This window comes from Suillus clintonianus, assembly GCF_016758775.1.
Source record: "Suillus clintonianus strain FC179 chromosome Unknown DEU56scaffold_5, whole genome shotgun sequence".
NCBI classification, from domain to species: domain Eukaryota; kingdom Fungi; phylum Basidiomycota; class Agaricomycetes; order Boletales; family Suillaceae; genus Suillus; species Suillus clintonianus.
In genome coordinates this window covers 445,434-464,223 of record NW_024539229.1, presented here as the reverse complement: position 1 = coordinate 464,223, position 18,790 = coordinate 445,434, and the positions used below count along the sequence as shown (strand labels likewise).

The window sequence follows — 18,790 nt, the reverse complement described above, 5'->3', positions numbered from 1 at the left end:
AGCATTGTAGTCTTGTTCGCATGCAAGTTACTGCCAATGCGGGGCCTGGTCATGCCTTTGCTCCATTCCTCGTATATATGTACCGCACGCTAGCAAGATACAGGGCCAACAATCATCATACTGGACTTGGTTGTTTTCTATATATAATATAAACGCCGTTTGCCATGGTTATCCCCCACATAGATTCTCTATCGAAAATCCGAGCGATCCGATCATCCTGCCGTCAACTGGAGGCTGCGTAGGTGCTATGGGCTATTCCAAGCAACATATATTCTTCGGAGGAGTTAACTTAAGAGAAATATTTGCAGTGCGAGCGTATCACTTATCTACAGCACTGTTCAACGAGGATCATGAACCTCGTTGGCTGATGAGTAGCGGGCCGCTGGGTTACCGTGGAGCAGACACACCGAATACAGTAATTATAAGGAGATATGAAATGAGGGGCGTGAATCAATGAGTCCATACAAACGATCGACAGGAACAGTGAGTGACGGAAGCGGATCTAACACAGCGCACAAAGTATGGCATGGCTAACAGTGGTGCAACGCAAAAATAAATAAGTGAGGGAGCGGGCTCCCTTAGGTGCCCCTCTTCATCCCCAGATGGATTTCACAGGTATGACGCCACATGCAGTCGCGTCGCATCACATGAACTGTGGGGTCATCACGTTTTTGATAATCACAAATCACAGGCCTCCCAGTGGCATTCGGCTTGCGCATTCGGGGGACCACCAAAATGACTGGTCTTGCAATGCGCTTTTAGTGCCTTCAGTGTCCCTGTGAATGCGCAGACTGTGCCATCATCTAGCCATCGGCAGGACAGGAGGGGTGATGAGAGATGATTGCGAAGTGGGAGAAAATATGGCTGGTGGGTGGGTGGTTGATCTGAAGGGTAATATATATATTCACTGTGATTTGCATGGGGCCGCGATAAAAATCCAATTTGCGAAGTTTCTGCAGCCAAAGGCGGAGGTATCATAGGTGGGAATGGCCCACTAAGAGGGCCTGACTGAGGGATGGTAGAATTCTGCCACTGATGCGGTGGCAACTCATTATACGGCGGGAGATAAGAGCTGGTCGATTCACGAAAGACAGAACGTATATCTTGCTCGGCCACGGTGTGTTGCGAAGAAGATGTGGAATACGAATGGTGGACGTCTGGATACCGCCTGCATATGAGGATCATTACGAGAAAAATAAATCATAGGGCATGAAGGGCGCACATTGGGAATGTGTAAGGAGACGAGTAGTTGTTTCGCATTGCAGGAGAGCAAAAATATCCAAAGGTGGTGTCCCATAACACAGGTTCGTGGTGCTGGGTACTGTGGGACGTTGGTGGGTTATTCCAGGAGCCACGATTCGAAATATATGTAAGCCTATTGGCGGCGGTAGGGGAAGAGACCGAGTGGATACTTTGTGGCGGTATCGATATGGCCCGAGGTTTGGGTGCAGAAACAGACAATGTTGAGTAATGTTGCTGGGCGTAGTTGTGGTGGTTGTAACCGGTGCCGCTCGATGGACTGTCTGACATCCGCGGGTCATACGAGTCAGGCTGACCAGGATGGCTAGCACGGGGTTATACATATACAATGCAAAGAGGGGAGCTGACTAACTTTGGGCTTGATATCATAGTCGGATGGGGCACTACGAACCCATTAGTAGGACATGTAGTTAAGCTCTGTAGCTTTGAAGAAGAAAATGATCAACTTGACAGAGAAGGGACGTGTGAGAAACCCTACCATGTCATTGATGCGGGGAAGACTACTGGATGGGCTGACGGAGGTGCAACAAACATCGTCGTCGAAAACCTCTTCGTTGGCTGGCACGGGTTGAACTAGCATAGTGTCACTGTCAAAGAGCAATGAGAGCAAACGCAAGGTATACTAGGACTCACAGTTTTATATGTCCGGACGGGACAGAGACGGACGGTAAGCAGTGCAGAAATGAAGCTTCGGGCAAGTAATGAAATATTTATATCACCGGCCATGGTGAACCAAGGACAGCCAATTAACGTTATACAAGGCCCAAGCAACCAGACGAATACGTGTGGAGGGCCGTGAAGAGACAAGTCGGGTGGCCTGAAGCGCTAATCAGAATAATCTCCGATCAATCGATTGAGTCTAGCGTTTTGGCGTGCCCATATCATAGTATTACGCAACCATCCTAACACGGATCAGGCCCAACGTCCAGTTCATGGGACCTACTTGTGCTTTCTTCGGCATCAGTATCACCGTACTGGCAGAAAGAAAGATGAGACTCGTACAATTCTCTGCGCCTCAATTGGCAGGGGATAGCTCTTGTGTCAGCCGAATCATGAATGGGCCCATCCATGGCAGTGTGGCGAAAAATGCTCTCTGTTGAAAGCCCGCTGTGATCTAAAGATAATATCAATCAGTGTCGGGAAGATGCGGCAGCAGATTGAATCTGATGCAAGTGTGGACAAAGTGGAGCAGGCACTTCAGCAGATCGGACGAGGTTGGGGTCACACCCAACGGGCGAACTTGCCGTGACTCATGATATAATCATACAGCAAGTCGCAATCAAGCACAGAGTTCCAACTTCGAATGATAAGGACGTTCCTGACTAATTGCTGTCCTTTTCATGAATAAGTTAAAGGAGAACGCTCAATTTGGGAATAGACCTGTACTTACCATGATCGACGGTCCGCGCCAATAGTGCAATGCACATGATTTTGGGATGAAGACCGACCTCAAACGGAATCAAGTACTGCCTTGGACACCACCAACTATTGTATTTTGTGTTGGAAAGTATCTGCGTACTTGTTGATGGACTCAGATGGAGCCGTCAATGGAAGAGAATAGCCAATGGATCCGGGGGCATCCGGGTATCCCTTGGGAACAATATGGAAGGCAACAGGGCCCATCAATGGGATCAGACCATACCTGGTGAGCAAACGACACGTTGCAATACAGACCATCCTAGCATACCACACCCGTACAAACCCATAATGCGATGAAAGTATGTCAGCGGCTCCATTCACGCTGGTCACAATAGGTAAACCACTCACTCCCGCGTGCCGTCCAACTTCGTTTGGAACGTTCCTTGTTAGCATCGGCGGTGCATCTGAACCCAAAAGGGATGCTCTTTGGGAAATGTTCCACCGGAGCTCAGTGCTAACCCAGCCTCCCAACACCACCTACCCTTACTTCTGATCATTCTCCAGATTGCGGTGCCAGCACCGGTCCAAACTGGCTAGTCGAAACAAGTGTGCGCTCCTTCACGTTGCTGCCTCGCTTGTTAAAAATTGAGTGATTATGTCTAATTCAAGATCAGGGGTATATCATCATGATTGACCGCGGGATCACAGCTTTGGTAACAGCTTGGAAATGTCAATGATTGCCTCTCTTAGGGTCCCAAGTCATGATCTCATCCGCGGTGCGCGGAGATACGGGAGTGTCCGTTCATCATAGAGCGCGAGTTTCTGGTTTGCACTGCTGCCCGACCACGAGATCCAGTGGTTCCTGTATAAGGAGAAGATGAATAAGGGAAGGGAATGTGAGGACAAACAACATCGGAATCTGATATTGAACCAAGGCGCTGAGCCTAGGCATGCGAATAGCTCCTTTGCATCAAACGTCTGTTCTGACCTCAGCCTTCATCGTCACCTCTACAGTATTCATCCTAATCAAGCGGGACGCGAGACAGTGCAACTATGGTAGTCCGTACATTGACTTGCTTGTTAATATACTTGAGGATACAGCGAGGATAAATATAAGACACACTGTCAATACTAGGTCCATGTGATACCAAGAGTTCTAAACCATGTGTTGAAGCTATGCCACGACCATATCAGAATATCGCTCTGACCAAACCACCGCCAATGGCAGCACCTGTAGGGGCGTGTTAGTGACATCTGACTTGTATTTCTCCATGATAGGCTCCTTACCAGCACCAAAACCAACGCCTCCTGCAGCTGAGTGGGCCATCTGGATAACCAAGTTTGTATCAGCTTACGTCCCTGGTTTCAAGGCGAGGGAACATACCGTGTTACCATACTTCCCGTATTTACTCTTCTTTTCTGCCTGACCAGATGCTTCCTGCAGACCAACAGAGTTTACGCCTACACCCGCGGCGGGAGGCTTATCCGTCCCATGCAGAGCGGCGCCAAACGGCTTATACGATTTCTTTGCAGTTGTCACAACTGCATCAGCTTGCGGGAGTGAGGAAGCGTCTATGTTCTCGACATGATTAGACGGGAATAGAGCCTCACGACCGTGAGCTCGACCAAGCCACCAATCTTGGTTCTTCTCCGAGATGACCTCGATGTGTTCGCCAGCAGCGAACGAGAGATCATTTGGTTCCTGGTTGCAAAAGTAAGTACTGCAAAGATAGTGGGTGACGGCGAACTTACCCGCCCGTCCTCGTTGTACGCCCAAATCGCTTTCACGAGTCTAGGTTGCTGGGAGGAAACGGGTGATATCGCGGGCGCTTGGACAGGTGGAGACGGGATCGATCTAGGGGTGATTGCTGGAGGCGGGAACGTTCTAGTCATGACTGGTGGACTGATAACCTTAACGCTCGTGGTTACAAATGACTGGCCGGCGCCGCAGGGCAGCCGTGATACAATTTCACGCATGTTATCAGCGTCTTCAGCAGACATGTAGTTCTGAGACTCGAGGAAGGAGACATTGAGCTGCAATTGTGTCACGACGTGAGCGAGCAGTGCAGCGGACTGAGCGTCGTGTGGGACTGCCATTGTGTTTTGTTGAGAGAGATGATGGTGGTGATACTGATAGAAGGGGCGACTGTTGGCTGTGCATGTGATGCAGGTGCCAGGCACTATGCACACGGTAGAATAGAAAGAACACCGGGGAACAATTCAAGAATAATTCAACATTATATGACAGACTTTTGGTATACGTAGATGCACTTATGATCATTTGCGCGAAGCAACGCGTTGATGATAATCAGGCTACTACCACGTCGGACGACCATATAGCTAAGGCTGCTTATAAGCACAAAGTACAACCTACAACAAACCTACAAAGTTACAAGAAGGATAATATGACACGTGACTCAGTCTTTCTTAAATCGCCCCAACTCATTGAAGGACTCCTCTTTTCTGCGTTTCCATTTATCCAGGCTAAGTGGAAATCTTTGAACGTATCTGAGCGAGAAAAGGATTTCTGGATAACTTTCCATGTCAAATATCTCACAAATTCAGCCTACAGTCCCTCCTCCTGTTCAAACAACATCATCTGAGCCGGGGGAGAAGGATGCCGACGTGCGTCCATCTTCACTTGTTTTCTTCTATCTTTTAACTGTTCATCATTTAGTTTCTCGTTCTTCGTCAATTGAACAAGCGCGCTCGTGTTCGCCTTTCCCAAGAACCCATAAACCTTTCACCCATCCCAGGCAGGGCCTCCTTATTCGCGGTCGCAAACTCTCGAGGATGGTTTGCAGCAGTGTCACGAGATTCCAATTCTGGGGCAAGTATGTATTAATCTCATACGCCCTGTAAACAATGCTGAGTCGCGTCTTGGTAGCCCTCGTGCTGTCGCCACTTAGCGATCTCCGTTCAGCGTTTGCCACCGTCAGCGAGACAAATGACCGACCGTATCAACCTCAAAGGAAGGTTTCCCTGGGCGCTACCACTCCAAATATTATTGTATTTGCAAGCAATGATTCCAGACTCGTCGTCGGGCTTGCCGAGGGGTCTATTATGGTTTACGCCACAGAACACCTATTCTCCCCTGGAGATGGTTCCGTCAATCCCATTTACTCACTTCCTGCTGCCCCTTCAGCTTTCATTGTTTCAATATCTCCGAATCCAGGAGATCTTCCGGACCTTGTGGCTATCTTACGAGAATCTCAAGGTGGCTCAAACGCATTGGCAGTAGAGCTTCTTGACCTCCAGAACCTTGCATCTGTGGGAGGTTGGGTAGCAGGGAGCTTACCAAATACCATTCCCGCATCAAGTATGTGTCTTCTTGTCATGTCATCTTGATATTTTGACCGTTGTACAGTATCCTGGTCCCCCAAGGGCAAACAGCTTGCGCTGGGTATGAGAAACGGTTCCATCGTCACATACGCGCCCACCTCTACCTCCACTCCCAAATCCAGCATACCAAGCCCACCCTCGGCCTCTAATGCCTGTGTTATATCAACGACTTGGCTATCCGCTTCGTCTTTCCACGCGATCTACGCACAGCTGCCTCTTAATCCAGAAATCGAACAAACACATTTCCACGTCTCCCTTGATGCCAAAACGAATTCTGCACAAGACTTGAAATTCTCCTCTCCGTATTTCCCTTCGCCCGGGCTGCGACCGCCTGGTGCATTCATCGTGTGTTTGCGTGGGTGGGATCCCGCCAAGATATTGTTATTTGTGGGAGACAGTACATCGTCAGACATCGGGGTGGTTGGATGTGTAGGAGAAAGTTGGTCGAATCTGTCACTTGAGGAAACATCGACGCCAAGCCTCCCGCTGGACAAGGACATGAACGACACCGTTCTCGTTGGCCTGGAGCTTGATCTAACTAGCTCTGAGCCGTTCCACCACACGAGCGCGTCCGGGGAGGGTGTCCAGCTACCACCTTCACCTGTCATGTACGCGTATGCATCGGATGGCACAGTAGCAGGTTGGCATGTCCTCAACACCAAGGGAACACCTTACCCGGGTATGGTAACGCAGTCCTCGGGAGCGATGATGGAGAGCGCTCAGACACTGTCAGCTGTGCCAACAGCCATAATGCGGGAGCCGTCCAACGATATGCACGCGTCCCCTATAGAACCCACTCCACCTACCCCTGCCAGCGCGTCACCTTTCGCCCAGACAGCCCCTGGTTTTAGTCAGGCGTCTGTGTTCGGGAAACAGCCTTCATTTGGACAGACATCTTTCGGTCAACAGCTGGGGTCTCCCTTTGGCCAGACACCAACAACGAACGCTTTCGGCCAGTCTGCGTTCGGACAGACGTCGCCAACCTCAGCATTCGCTCAGCCCTCTTTCGGTCAGTCATCGTTTGGCCAGTCGTCATTCGGACAACCTGCACCTACATTTGGGTCTGCTGCCCCATCAGCCTCACCGTTTGCCCAAGCTGGTAAGTCTGCTTTCGACAATGCGCCTAATTCGGGAGGCTTTGGGGCTTTTGGCGCTGCTGGACCCTCGAAGTTCGGACAGACAGAATTTGAGTTTGGAGGAACACAAACTGCTGCGCCTTCGCAGAGTGCACCAGCATCGGCTCCTGTAGAAGATAGTATGGCCGCAGATGAAACACCCGGCTTTGTTGGGCTCTCACTCGGCGGTGGTAACCCTGCCCCTCAGAGTGCTGATTCAAGGCCCTCCATTTTTGGGAGCGTAGCTACAACTCAACCTTCTTCTACAAGTGATTCTTCTGGAGGTGGAGTAATCAAGCCCGGAACTGGCTTTGGAGCTTTTGGTAACGGAGGACAGCAAAAGAGTGCATTCAGTGCATTCAGTGGTGCGTCGACTACATCGGCATTTGGAGGCGGAGCCCCAGCAACTACCACAGCGTTTGGATCTACTACTTCACCTACTTCTGCATTCGGGAAGAGCGGATTTGGAGTTACAACTGACTCTAGCTTTGGGAAGAGTGGATTTGGACAGTCTGGGTTCGGACAATCCAGCTTTGGAACATCGACTTTTGGCAAATCAGGCTTTGGATCAGCTACCACTGCTGCACCAACACCAACACCGACATCCGGAGGCTTCGCCGCATTTGCGACAGGTACCCCAAGTGCATTCGGAATTACTACTTCCAATGCAGGTGCTCAGAAGTCTGTCTGGGCGAGTGCAACCAATGCTACGAAACCCGATGCACCAAAGCCTGCCCAGGGAATTAACGTACCACGCGAAACATCTGTGCCACGCGATGACAGTCGGTCTCCTTCCCCTGTCGCGCAGAGGGGTGATGAGGTTGAGTCCGGATTCAAGAGCTCTGCGCCAGCTCCAACGACAGGTGCCTTCAGCGGTTTAAAGCCATCTCCATCCCCATTCTCGCTGAAACCCTCCTCTGGGTTCGGATTGGGAGAACCAGCGAAAGACTCTCCGTTTTACAGGCCGGCGGCGCAGCCACCTGTCTCTGCATTTGCTCTGGCAGCAAGTACCCCTTCGACACCGCCAAAACCTACTACCGGGGCTCCTGCTTTCGGTCAATCATCAATGCCTGGAGCTGTTACGAAGAGTCCCTTTGGGACCATGACGCCCAGTCCCTCAGCTCCTGCATTCGGTGCCTCCTCCATGCTAGGAGGGGCATTCAAGAGCCCATCTAGCCCACCTCAATCAGCATTCTCGACACCTTCGACGGGTGGGTTCAGTGCCTTCGCATCAGGTGCAGGTGCAGGTTTTAGCGCGTTTGCTGGTGCACCGAAGTCATTTGGCGAATTGCTGAAGAGCACTGGTGACGAGCCGAAGGGGCCTGCAAAGGAAACCCCGAAGACAGAATCTGTCAATGTGTTTGTTGCGCACATCGCCGAGCCTGAGACGCCTGCCAAAGAGGTTACGAATGCCAAGGTGGAAGAGCCGCTTACGCCTACTACGCCGGTCGCAAAGGTGGAGGTTATAAAGGAAGAGGAAACTCCAACGAGAACGACCACTCCGCCGCTTCCGGCGGTCCAGGAGAAAGTGCAGGAGGTGAAAGGCAAGGAGGTGGCTGCTTTGCCTCACGAACCTTCCTTAGAATCTATCTCATCATCGACAGCCTCATCCTTCGTTGATGTTTCTGCTGAAGATGCGGTTGAGGGTGCTGAGGAATCGACTGTTGAAGACTCTGATGAGGACGGAGAGCTTGAGGACGACACGAAGTCATTTATTTCGGACGATGAATCGGAAGAGTCGGATGATTCTGAATTGCCAGACGAGGATGACGAGGAAGAGGAGGAGGAACTAGAAGAACAGGAGGAGCTGGAGGAGCTGGAGGAAGAGCGGGAAGAGCAGGTGAAACAGAAGGAGGAGCAGGGAGAAGAGCCAAAAGAGGGTGATAAACAGAAGGAAGAGCGGGAAGAGCAGACCCAAAAAGGGGAGTCTGAGCCAACAGTGGTTCCTCCTTCCAACCCATCGCCTGCTGCCAGGTCACGATCAACAACTCCAAAAGCGGAGTTACCAACCATCACATTGTCAACTTCCCCTTCCCCCCCGCCTCGAAAGATTTCCCCAGTTCGGGACCAGAGTACTACACCTCCTGGATCTCCCGTACCCGAGCCTCAACATGCCACTTCTCCTGTGGCTTCGCCTCTTCCAAAGCCTCCTGCCTCCTCCCCATTCGCAATAACTCCTAGGACAGGCACTCGACCGGCCAAAAGCTCACCTCTTGCAAGTACCTCCTTCACTGGAGACGTGGAAGCTCCCAGTTTGCTACCCCAAGCGCCAAAATCAGCACCTCCGACCATGGTACCGCATCCTGCCTCACCGAGGCAGCAATTCGGCTCGTGGGTACCACCAGTGAAGCAAGACGTGGAGTCAGATTCTTCCCGGCCCAAAACGCCTCCAGTTCTTTTCGGCAAGAGTGCGAGCGCGCCAGCAATCACGGCGCTGCCTATGCCGCCAGCGTTTACATTACCTCCAAAGCCCCTGCTAACTGCTACACCGCCTACACCGTCTGGCATTTTCAATGCTTCAGCTGCTGCACCGTCTAGCATCTTCGGCGCTCCGGCCACTGCATCGTCTAGCATCTTCGGTGCTCCGGCCACTCCACCGCCTAGCATCTTCGGCGCCCCAGCCACTGCATCGTCTAGCATCTTCGGCGCTCCAGCCACCGCATCATCTAGTATCTTCGGCGCTCCAGCTCCAGCTCAGTCTCGGACTCCAACTCCACCAGTCTTCACGCCCCCTCCTGCGGGTTTCTTTGGTTTTCCAAAGCCAAGCGAGAGTCCCAGTCCTGCATCTCCCAGTATGTTCGGTATGCCAGTCAAAACGCCGGAAGCGCCTCCTGCTCTTACACCTCCGTCTCCTGGCGTTTTCAATAGCTTCAAGCCACCTGTGGCTGTACCCGCTGTACCCATGTCTTTGTCTCCTGGCCCGCTGCCACCTGTAGTGCCCCTTCCTTCTATATCTCCACCAGTTCCGCCTATCGAACAAGGCATGCAGTCGGAGTGCTCGTTTATGGTCTCACGTCTAACTTGGGAACTCGACAATGTAAGTCTTCAATACATGAATTCAAACTTGAGGGCTTACCCTGTCGTCAGCTTAAAACTATGGCAGCGCGTGCAACGCAGCAAGCCGCCAAGCTCACGTCAAAGAAGACACCAGGACAATCTCACGTGAAAGCTGACCTTGTGGATGCAACGAAATGGGCGCCTGGAGACATCAAGGAGTATGGTCATGTAATGACTGAAGTCCAGAGCGACATCAAAGAGATAAAGGAGCAACGGAAGCTTCTTAAACAGTCCCTCAAGGAGCTTGAGAGCAGTATGCTGAAAGGTCAGTCATTCGTACCGAGATTACGGTCATCAGTCTAATGCATGATATACAGCGGGAACGAGAAAGGAGGAAATTATTCGATTTACTCGAGCTCAGACGGACAGTGAGTTTGCGAAGATGCTCAAGATCAGAACGCTTGGACCGGAATATTTGGAGACTCAATCGCAACTGCGGAGGGATATAAGGGTACGGTTCTCTCTGTGATCGACTAGATAATATGCTGATTTCGTGGACAGGCAATGAGGGACCGTGTACAAAAACTTGAGGACCATCTGCAATCCTCGAAGAAGAGGCTCGCCGAGCTGAACTCAGGAAAACCAAGCCTGAAGTTCGTGATCCTATCCTGTAATCCCGCCTACTTCTCACATCTTGCTAACAGGGCACCATCTTTGGACACCGTGAACCGCACCTTCCGCAACATTGACATCACAATCATGCAACAAAGCGGGGATGTCACCAAGCTCCAGCAGCGAATGAGCAAGCTGGACGTGTCCTCTAACGTCCTTGGTTCTCGAGATAAACGGCTCTCCGAATCAAGCGTTAAGAAACCATCGGCGGTAATTCCCCATGTAGCGGTTACCACGGCTGCTGCATTGAATGCCGAACGCTCTGCGCAGAAGCTGAAACGGGCTCTGCTGGCAGCGAGGAAAGAGCCTTTGCTTAACAACAAAGCAGCATCCAAGCCCGCGCCCACATCATTCCTGACGCCAGCCAGGGCAATAGTGAAACAAGAGCCTGATACACCTACTCCTACTGGTTTCATTTCCCTTCCTAGCAGCGCCTTGCCTGCGTTCAACACCCCTACGTTCACGCGGGTCGGGTGGTCGCCAGAAACGTCGATCAATTATGACGATTCTACATCTTACACAGCGTCCTCTTCGCGTCGCCCACAGCGAACACCAAGACATGGGTCTTCAGCTAAATCGGCGGCCATGTTGAAGATGGAGAGTCTCGAGGATACTCCAACGCCCGCACCAAAAGCCCCCACTACCGCATTTGACTGGGGACCATTGCCAACTGCCACACCAAAAACGACACTGTCTGCTGATGTCCGGCCCAAGGGTTTCAGGTCGTAGATAAAGACTGCTATGATTTGTTGATTCAAATGGTCATGTACTGAATGTCTCGATTATGCGCTGATCCTTCGTTGGTGAAATATATACTTTTGCTCAACTTTTGCTCGTGCCATTTAAGATCCAAAATCAACGTCCAGATCTGAAACCTGATCATCGTCCCCCTTCGCCTTCGCCTCCGCTTTCGACATCCTCGCCAGCGCCGTTGACGCCATTCTTGTCTGAATGATATGGATCATCGATGATCGACTCCAGATACTCGAGAGCCGCCTGCGTGAGGTGTCTAGTACGGTGCATAACGACTGTTGTTGGTGAAATCACTGCGCACCCGGCCAACCTCACTGAGCTCCTCGCCCTCTTCACCCGTAAACGTCTCAAAGGCGCCCTCATCCATAAATGCTTCGTCCAAGTCATCATCATCTGAAACGTTTGGATCTGGGTGGAGGGAAGCACAGAGAGACATTGCCTCAAATATTGGCTCCACTGATCGGATCGCTGCTATCAGCATGTGTGCGTGTTTTGATTCTGAGAAAAACACTTACGAGAAGTAGGGTTTGAGGGGATGATGCTGAGCTCTCGCATGTCGGCGGCTTCGTCGTTTTCAGGCGATTCAGCTGCTCCAGGCTCTCCAGCGAGCTCGTCTAGTTGACAATATATTGATGGTCCAGATTCTGGACGGGAAATTGCGTGCAGGGTGATGGCAGGGTACGGGACCTGAAATCCGACACCGGTAGATGACATGAAAACAAGTGCGCTGTGAAACATCAGATTGAATAAGTGATTGGCGATTCGTCAATATAAGTACCTCTCGATCACGAATAATGTTCCATTCGCGGAATCTTGTTCGGTGAATGTACGGAGGGGAGGATCAAGCACGACGCGTACATTGTCTTCTTTGTGGCGCAGAACGGGAGGGATGTCGTTGAATGATGCAGGAGTCGAACCTACGATATTTCTGTGCTCCTCGGGGGAGACATATTGTGGGACAGATGAGATCAACGTCGTGGAGACCATCGTAGTATATGTCGTCGTAGATTTGGATGGAAAAGCTTGGGCTAAATGAAATCGGAGACTGCCGTGATCTTATCTCGGAGTGGTCCAGCGACTTCAAGTCTATATTGTTGCAGAAATTGAATTGTCACCTGACATACACCTTTCTGGGGCTTTCTCACTTTACAAGTTCTACCTATGTAATCTAGGGTTCTTCATCCATTTTCGTCTCTATAAGGTCTTCGTCAGAGAGCTAGGAGGACGGATTTAGGTTTGAATTGGTAAGAAAAGCAGCAACGTACCAAGGAGTAAGGTTGTAAATGAATATAAGTGGTTCCTGCGTGGCTTACAGGTGATACAGGGGCGTCGAAGGGTAAGCGAGCTGCAGTTTGGGGGAGGGTTTCGAGAGTGTCAGTATGGGGTGCATTACACGACGGAAGCCATGAGATCAAGAAGTCATAAACGTGCCCCATTGACCCAAGGTCTTGCTTGTCAGCGCAGTGGCATAGCAACCAATGGTAGACGATGATCATTAGAGTGGACGTGTAGAGAGTGACTGGTACTATGTTCAAGTTTTGCATTGCTTTTAACGGGGCTTCAGAAAGAGTTAGGGCCATGTAGACAAGTATTACTGCTTGATTACTCACTGTCATAGTGACGTTCGACTGTCATTATCAGACACACCGAACCCATTATTGCATGAAGCAAAATGGAATTATAGACGGGGGGGGGGGGGGGGGGGGGGTCGGTCTTGTGTGCTGATAACACTGTTTGCACCAGGCGAATGTGAAGCAGCGAAAGTAGGAAAGATGAGAAAGATATGGCGAGACCGTATGGAAGTATGAATCCATCGGGCACGAAAATGGCTAGCAGCCCAGCAAGTGGCTCGAAGATGATAGCAAAAACAATGTAAATCGTCAACAAGTTGTTCATTCTTGGCAGTGGTGTCATGGTGGGTGAAGGTAGTCGAAACACAGGGGCATGAAGAGAAAATACATTAGGTAATCGCGAGGCAAGCCTGTCCCCAATACTCAGTGATCAAGGTGGCCATTCCATCTGACTGGAATTCCGGAGACGGAGAGCGAGAAGTTGGTGAGATCTTGGAAGGCATGCGCATTGTGACATTCACCCCGGACGCAACTTGCACATGGCGTAGGCGTCTCCGTGCTTTCTCGATGATGATCGATGATCCTCAATGATTGGACACCGCACCTTGTTATCTGATATTTGGTTGGGTATCGCTGATCCCTATATAAGAGTTGTACCTGTAGAGCTTAGCTTCTTACCCTCTTCCTCGTTACTGCTTGCCGTCGACGTGACGGCTTTCCACCTTCCCTACTCTCGCTGCTAGCCCAACAAGCACGGAGACGCCTACGCCATGTAGTAAGCCTGGGCTTACAGAAGGTTCATCTGGCAGCAAACCCGCTGATAGCCTAGCTCTCCATTCGAATTCGGAATATGTGTTTGCAATTATCGATTCCAAGACAAGTGCGAAACCTTGTCTTGGAATCGATAACGGGTATACTAAAGCCCCTGAAGTAGGGGCATCCATAGATGTATTAGTCCGGTGTAACAGGTAGAAGATAGTTGGACGATGCTCGCTTATAAAAATGTATCATTGTTCTGGGAATAAGATTCAGACGCGGTGACAAGTAAACAAGGCGTGTTATTTACGTTTGTTGATCCAACACTCAACACATCAATACACCCTTTCCATCCCGCCTTCATTCTGGTAAAGAGTCCACACACGCATGCAATGTCCCATTCCAACCGCCACAATCTAAAACCAAGACGCAGCGAACCAGGCATTCTTTCGAACGTGCTCAGCTTCGTCTCCCGAGAGATTGGCGAGTTCGTCATCAATGCTACCGGTAAAGCTGAGGTGCGTCCTGGTTTCTCTAATTCTAATACCTATTGCTTGAACGGAGCTGAAAATCGATCACTGACACAGTCTGGTCCATCTAAACTGAAACGCGGTCATGATACAAAACTGGAAGAGCGAGGTAGGCAACGAAAAGGCTACGATGGGGGTATGATTGAGCAGTGGAGGGAGGCTAGCGGTAGCGTCGACGGCGGTGGCGAGAAGCAACCAAGGAAGACGAAAGATCGGAGAAAATTGAGCACAGACGGTCGTGGCCGTACCAGGAGAGGAAAAGAGAGGAATGACGGAAAGAGACGCGCTGCCTCAGGCTCTCCGCCTCCCTCACGGTCTGCTGAACGGTCTTACTCGCAATCCCAGTCTCAGTCCCGTGAGCCCTCACGCTCGAAGAAACCGAAGGCGAGAACCTCAGATGGGAAGCAACCCAACTCGAGGGCAAAGTCTGCAGATAGTCATGGGCGGAAGAATCAATTCTACGTTGATCGACCTGAGGACGCAGATGGCGGTGAGTTTAATGGCATCTCACATGAATTTAGTCTGGCGCCGCCTTCGCTATGATGCTGATATATTTCTCTACAGAACTTACGCCCAGCGCTACCTCCCGTTCCCCATCTCCACGACATACCAATTATTCGCGAGGCGGAAAAAACCCGTCCTCGTCCCCAAGAGGAAATACAACACCCTCCCAAGGATCAATCCTCATCTGAAGCAAACCCTCCCCCTCCCCTCCACCTCTCACATCCAATTTCGGCAGAAGCAGCATACCCCCAACTCCGGAAAAAACCTTCCATCACAATGCCCGGCTCACTTTTCCCTCGATCAGACTCACTCGAACCTGGCCCCGACGACGCAGAAATGGAGAGCAGGAGAGTACGATTTTTGTCTGCCGCCGAAGATACTCGTACCCACGAACGAAATCCTAATCCCATACCCCGCACTCCTCAATCAACTCTCGACGCACAGGATTTAGAACCTGGCCCCTCCAGTTCTCAAAATGCAACCCCCGCAGACAAAACCGGCCCTTCCCCCTGGCGCACTCGCCCCATCGCATCTGTCCACGATGCTGTTCAGCGGTTCACAGCGAGTGGAGGGGAAGAGAGGGATTTTTCGTTGCTAGTAATCGCTAGCCCGGCGGGTCCTGTAGATTTGAAAAGCCCAGGTACCGTATTGGAAATGCCGCATTCGTCACTGGGCGGTGTTTCGCGGAAGGGGAAAGAACGCGCTGTTGATAATGGGGATGATGATTTGGAGTTCATACTTGACCGCCACCGCGTGCAGGATAAGGAAAAACAGTTGGATGCTGTGAGACGCGAGACAGGGGCGAAGACTAAAACGACGGGTGATGGAGATCGGGAGAGGGACAAGGAGCGCATTAGGATGTTGGAGGAGGAAGTAAGGATGTTGAAGGAAGAGGTGCGTTACTGTGTCCGCACCGTTTATTTATCTATTCGTTCGTTTTGGTATGGATATATGCTGACACGTTCCATTACAGCTCTCCCATCGCCACCGTTCATCCCCTCCCTCTCAAACCCAAATCCCGATACCACCCCCACCCCCACCACTCCCTCCTCCTCCCGGCGTCCGCATCCCCCTCCCTCCTCATCTAGGCGAAAGCAGGGCTCTCTTCGCAAGTGCGCGCGCTGCCTTACGCTCAACCGAGGGCAGTACGACTAAAGGCACAAATGAATTGACAAGGTCAGCAAGCGGTAAAGTGAGACAACCGACTGTCAACGTCCCCAGCGACAAAATGGCTGCGTTCTTGAACGAGATGAGGACGGTACGGTTGAGGAAAGTGGGGCCTATACCTGAGGGGATGAATCGGAGTGTTAGTGATCGACCGGCGGGTGATCGACCTGGGCCAAGTGGGTTAAGTAGGAGTGTGAGTTCGGGTACTGGTGGAGTGGAAGGGCGCAGAGAGGAGATGGCGAGGCGCAAGTCGATGGGTGTGAATGTGCCTGTTGGTTCAGCTGCTTCCAACCCAGGTCCCTCGAGACTAGCGTCAACTTCTAGCGGGAATAAACCTGCGTCCACGTTAAAATTACCTTCCGCCTCGAGCATTCCCAAACCAAAATATACTTCAACCGCGCCGAAATCCTCTTACCCACCCCCCTCGTCGAACGTAATCGACCCACGCATAAATAACAAGCGCAAAGCAGATGCCCTAGGCGAGTCAGAAGGAGGGTCCGCGTCCAAACGGCGATCAGGCACTCGTGATCAAGCCCGATCAGACACGAGCGCCTCTTCATCTTCATCCTCTAGAACACACGAGTTTTCCTCCGGCTCCACACATTCAAACCTCTCCCTCACAGTACCATCGCTCCCGAACCACTCCTCGCTATCGAACGAAACGGACATCACCACGCCCTCTTTATGCTCTGATAATGAGTTAGGAGGGGACGATGGTAGGATGCCGTCGACGCCGCCTGGACCGAGGTCAGCTGCAGCTGCAGCCCAGAACGCGCATGACGAGGGTATAGATATTATCGACGTGGATATGGAAGATATTGATGTCGAGCCTGCACATAAACACGTCACGCCCTCACGCCCGCAAGGAGATATATTCAGGAAACGCCCACCGATGTCTCCGCTGCCTGTACCGACGCCGACGAGGGTGCCTGCGCCTGCGCGTGCCAAGAAGAGGAAGTCCGTGCCGACGCCTGAGAGGACGAAGAGGGGTGCTACGCCGAAGCCGAAGAGTATCATGCTGCTTGACGAGGATGATGAGGATGACGAGGACGGGGAAGAAGAGCCGGATGAGCTGGCGCTACCTCCGAAGTTGACGTGGCGACGCGAGGCTCAGCCTAGAGCTACGGAGAAATCGACCGCAGCGAATAGCAAGGGCAAACGGCGACTGACATTGGACGAAGAGCTTGCACGGGCGCGGTCGTCTGATCGGCTTGTGGAGCTGGGACTTGAGAGTGGGGAGTTGGTTGGGACGGGCACTGGGAGTAAACAACGTGGATTCCTAGCTGGGGGTGGTGCGGGTGGTGCGCCTGTGTTTATGGGCGTTGGATATGTTCGGGATGTTGAAGAGGACGGACTGAGGCAGCCGATGTCGAGGATACCGCGACGGAGGGGCTAGCATGTTTTATTTATTTTTATCATTATCATATTCCATTTATTGTGCCAACACCTTTGATATCTGGTTTTCTGCCGGGGGGGAGAGTCATATGAAAACATTTAATATTGTACACAAGCAAGGTAAGTATTACAAGGCACCGTTCTCCTAGTCATCCGTGGGCATATCATGTACGTACATAGACAAACGTTTTTACCATTGGAGACCTATTTGGTACTTACTGAGGTCTATGAATAACCCTAACCAGGTACGAGAATACAGGACTTTTAAAGCGCGTGCTTCAGGTGCTTCTTTGGCCCGGGGGCACGTTGTGAATACGAGGCGCGCGAAATTCATGTAAGTCCCTCCCTATAGATGTAAAGAGGTTAATGCGTCGGTGCTTGGTCGACTGACGCCCAGTGAACTCTACCTACTGGTATGGCCAAAATGGCTGGAATCGCGTTTGTCGACGCTCAGTGTTTTCACGCGTCGTTCGTCGTCATCACTGTTTTCCCTGCAGGCTTAGTTGGATTCCGAGATTGTGCGAGCTACCAGCAGTAAGTTCGATTTTACTCCCATGTTTCAATAACTTATGTTCACTTGGGGCAGGAAAAGGTGTTAGACCAAGGCAATCGCTGCCGCCGACGGAGCTTTGTACTAGATTCAGCGCCCTCCCGCATCTCCTTGCCTTGTTTCGTCGTCTCTCTTTCCATCGCACTGCTTCGCATCACCGTTCCATCATCTGCACTGTTTTTGCTTCCGTCGTGATTTTCCATTTACACGTCCCAGTTTTCATGTATAGTAAATGTGAATTCAAGCGATTTTCGATACATTCTGGAGCATAGAGAGATGGAATGTGGTAATTCCAGTAATGGCATGTTGACTGCCTAACGATGCGAGCTAGCAGGTACGCGGATGGCTGCGGAGAGCCGTTGCGAATATTTTCCATGGGTGATTGATGAAGAAGCACCTGGGTAGCCCAATTAGGAAGCCTTACTAGGCTGAACGATAACGTGCCTCGTCAACTATAATTAGGCTAGGATGTAGTAATATCCAGACACCAGTATTAAACCGTGCCCCAAATCACCTTGTACCTCTACCACCACCAAAGCCTAGTACTAATGTTTAAGTAAGCTGGCGCCCCGCCCCAGGAACGTATACCGCCGCCGCGCTCAATCCGGCACTTCCCGCAATGCGCCTATTTTCGTCATAGAGGTTGATTTGTCGGGTTCCCACGACCTTTCCCTTATCCCGACCACATAGCAGGCTGCTCACTGCAGGCAATCGCTGCCGCCTCTATAGCCTGGCCACTGCCCTCTACAACATCTGCCCAAGGCCACCACTGCCCTCTACAACATCTGCCTCATCTGCCTCACCCAAAATCCCAGCACC

General features: G+C 51.3%; 7 protein-coding genes across 7 annotated transcripts; 3 read left to right on the top strand and 4 right to left on the bottom strand.

Moving 5' to 3' along the window:
- Positions 1–425: 425 nt before the first annotated feature.
- Positions 426–1,828, bottom strand: DEU56DRAFT_430281 (uncharacterized protein). Its single transcript, XM_041346194.1, has 4 exons — positions 1,739–1,828; positions 1,613–1,683; positions 1,223–1,564; positions 426–1,168 (listed from the first exon to the last, which is right to left on the bottom strand). The coding sequence occupies exons 1-4, from the start codon at positions 1,739–1,741 to the stop codon at positions 679–681; spliced, it is 906 nt and encodes a 301-aa protein (XP_041214059.1). The 5' UTR covers positions 1,742–1,828; the 3' UTR covers positions 426–678.
- A 1,665-nt stretch (positions 1,829–3,493) lies between these two features.
- DEU56DRAFT_772008 (SH3-domain-containing protein) lies at positions 3,494–4,895 on the bottom strand. Its single transcript, XM_041351507.1, has 4 exons — positions 4,372–4,895; positions 4,004–4,321; positions 3,907–3,946; positions 3,494–3,850 (listed from the first exon to the last, which is right to left on the bottom strand). Exons 1-4 carry the CDS (start codon positions 4,714–4,716, stop codon positions 3,810–3,812), a joined length of 744 nt encoding a protein of 247 aa, XP_041214058.1. The 5' UTR covers positions 4,717–4,895; the 3' UTR covers positions 3,494–3,809.
- A 153-nt stretch (positions 4,896–5,048) lies between these two features.
- On the top strand, positions 5,049–10,283 carry DEU56DRAFT_430221 (uncharacterized protein). The gene is made up of 6 exons (XM_041346193.1): positions 5,049–5,244; positions 5,297–5,453; positions 5,507–5,938; positions 5,987–9,877; positions 9,945–10,113; positions 10,164–10,283. The coding sequence occupies exons 1-5, from the start codon at positions 5,161–5,163 to the stop codon at positions 10,010–10,012; spliced, it is 4,632 nt and encodes a 1,543-aa protein (XP_041214057.1). The 5' UTR covers positions 5,049–5,160; the 3' UTR covers positions 10,013–10,113; positions 10,164–10,283.
- Positions 10,060–11,012, top strand: DEU56DRAFT_698558 (uncharacterized protein; the record flags this gene model as incomplete). The annotated part of the gene is made up of 5 exons (XM_041347279.1): positions 10,060–10,113; positions 10,164–10,398; positions 10,451–10,584; positions 10,635–10,726; positions 10,778–11,012. Coding segments are annotated over 5 exons (750 nt in total), but the record flags the coding sequence as incomplete, so codon positions are not given.
- A 459-nt stretch (positions 11,013–11,471) lies between these two features.
- On the bottom strand, positions 11,472–12,573 carry DEU56DRAFT_772004 (regulator of volume decrease after cellular swelling-domain-containing protein). The gene is made up of 3 exons (XM_041351506.1): positions 12,277–12,573; positions 12,014–12,225; positions 11,472–11,954 (listed from the first exon to the last, which is right to left on the bottom strand). The coding sequence occupies exons 1-3, from the start codon at positions 12,483–12,485 to the stop codon at positions 11,755–11,757; spliced, it is 621 nt and encodes a 206-aa protein (XP_041214055.1). The 5' UTR covers positions 12,486–12,573; the 3' UTR covers positions 11,472–11,754.
- Positions 12,574–12,624: 51 nt separating this feature from the next.
- On the bottom strand, positions 12,625–13,143 carry DEU56DRAFT_772003 (uncharacterized protein). Its single transcript, XM_041351505.1, has 2 exons — positions 12,823–13,143; positions 12,625–12,774 (listed from the first exon to the last, which is right to left on the bottom strand). Exons 1-2 carry the CDS (start codon positions 13,112–13,114, stop codon positions 12,707–12,709), a joined length of 360 nt encoding a protein of 119 aa, XP_041214054.1. The 5' UTR covers positions 13,115–13,143; the 3' UTR covers positions 12,625–12,706.
- A 924-nt stretch (positions 13,144–14,067) lies between these two features.
- On the top strand, positions 14,068–17,489 carry DEU56DRAFT_772001 (uncharacterized protein). The gene is made up of 5 exons (XM_041351504.1): positions 14,068–14,084; positions 14,136–14,343; positions 14,413–14,845; positions 15,008–15,753; positions 15,833–17,489. Exons 2-5 carry the CDS (start codon positions 14,218–14,220, stop codon positions 17,420–17,422), a joined length of 2,895 nt encoding a protein of 964 aa, XP_041214053.1. The 5' UTR covers positions 14,068–14,084; positions 14,136–14,217; the 3' UTR covers positions 17,423–17,489.
- The last annotated feature ends 1,301 nt before the right edge of the window (positions 17,490–18,790 follow it).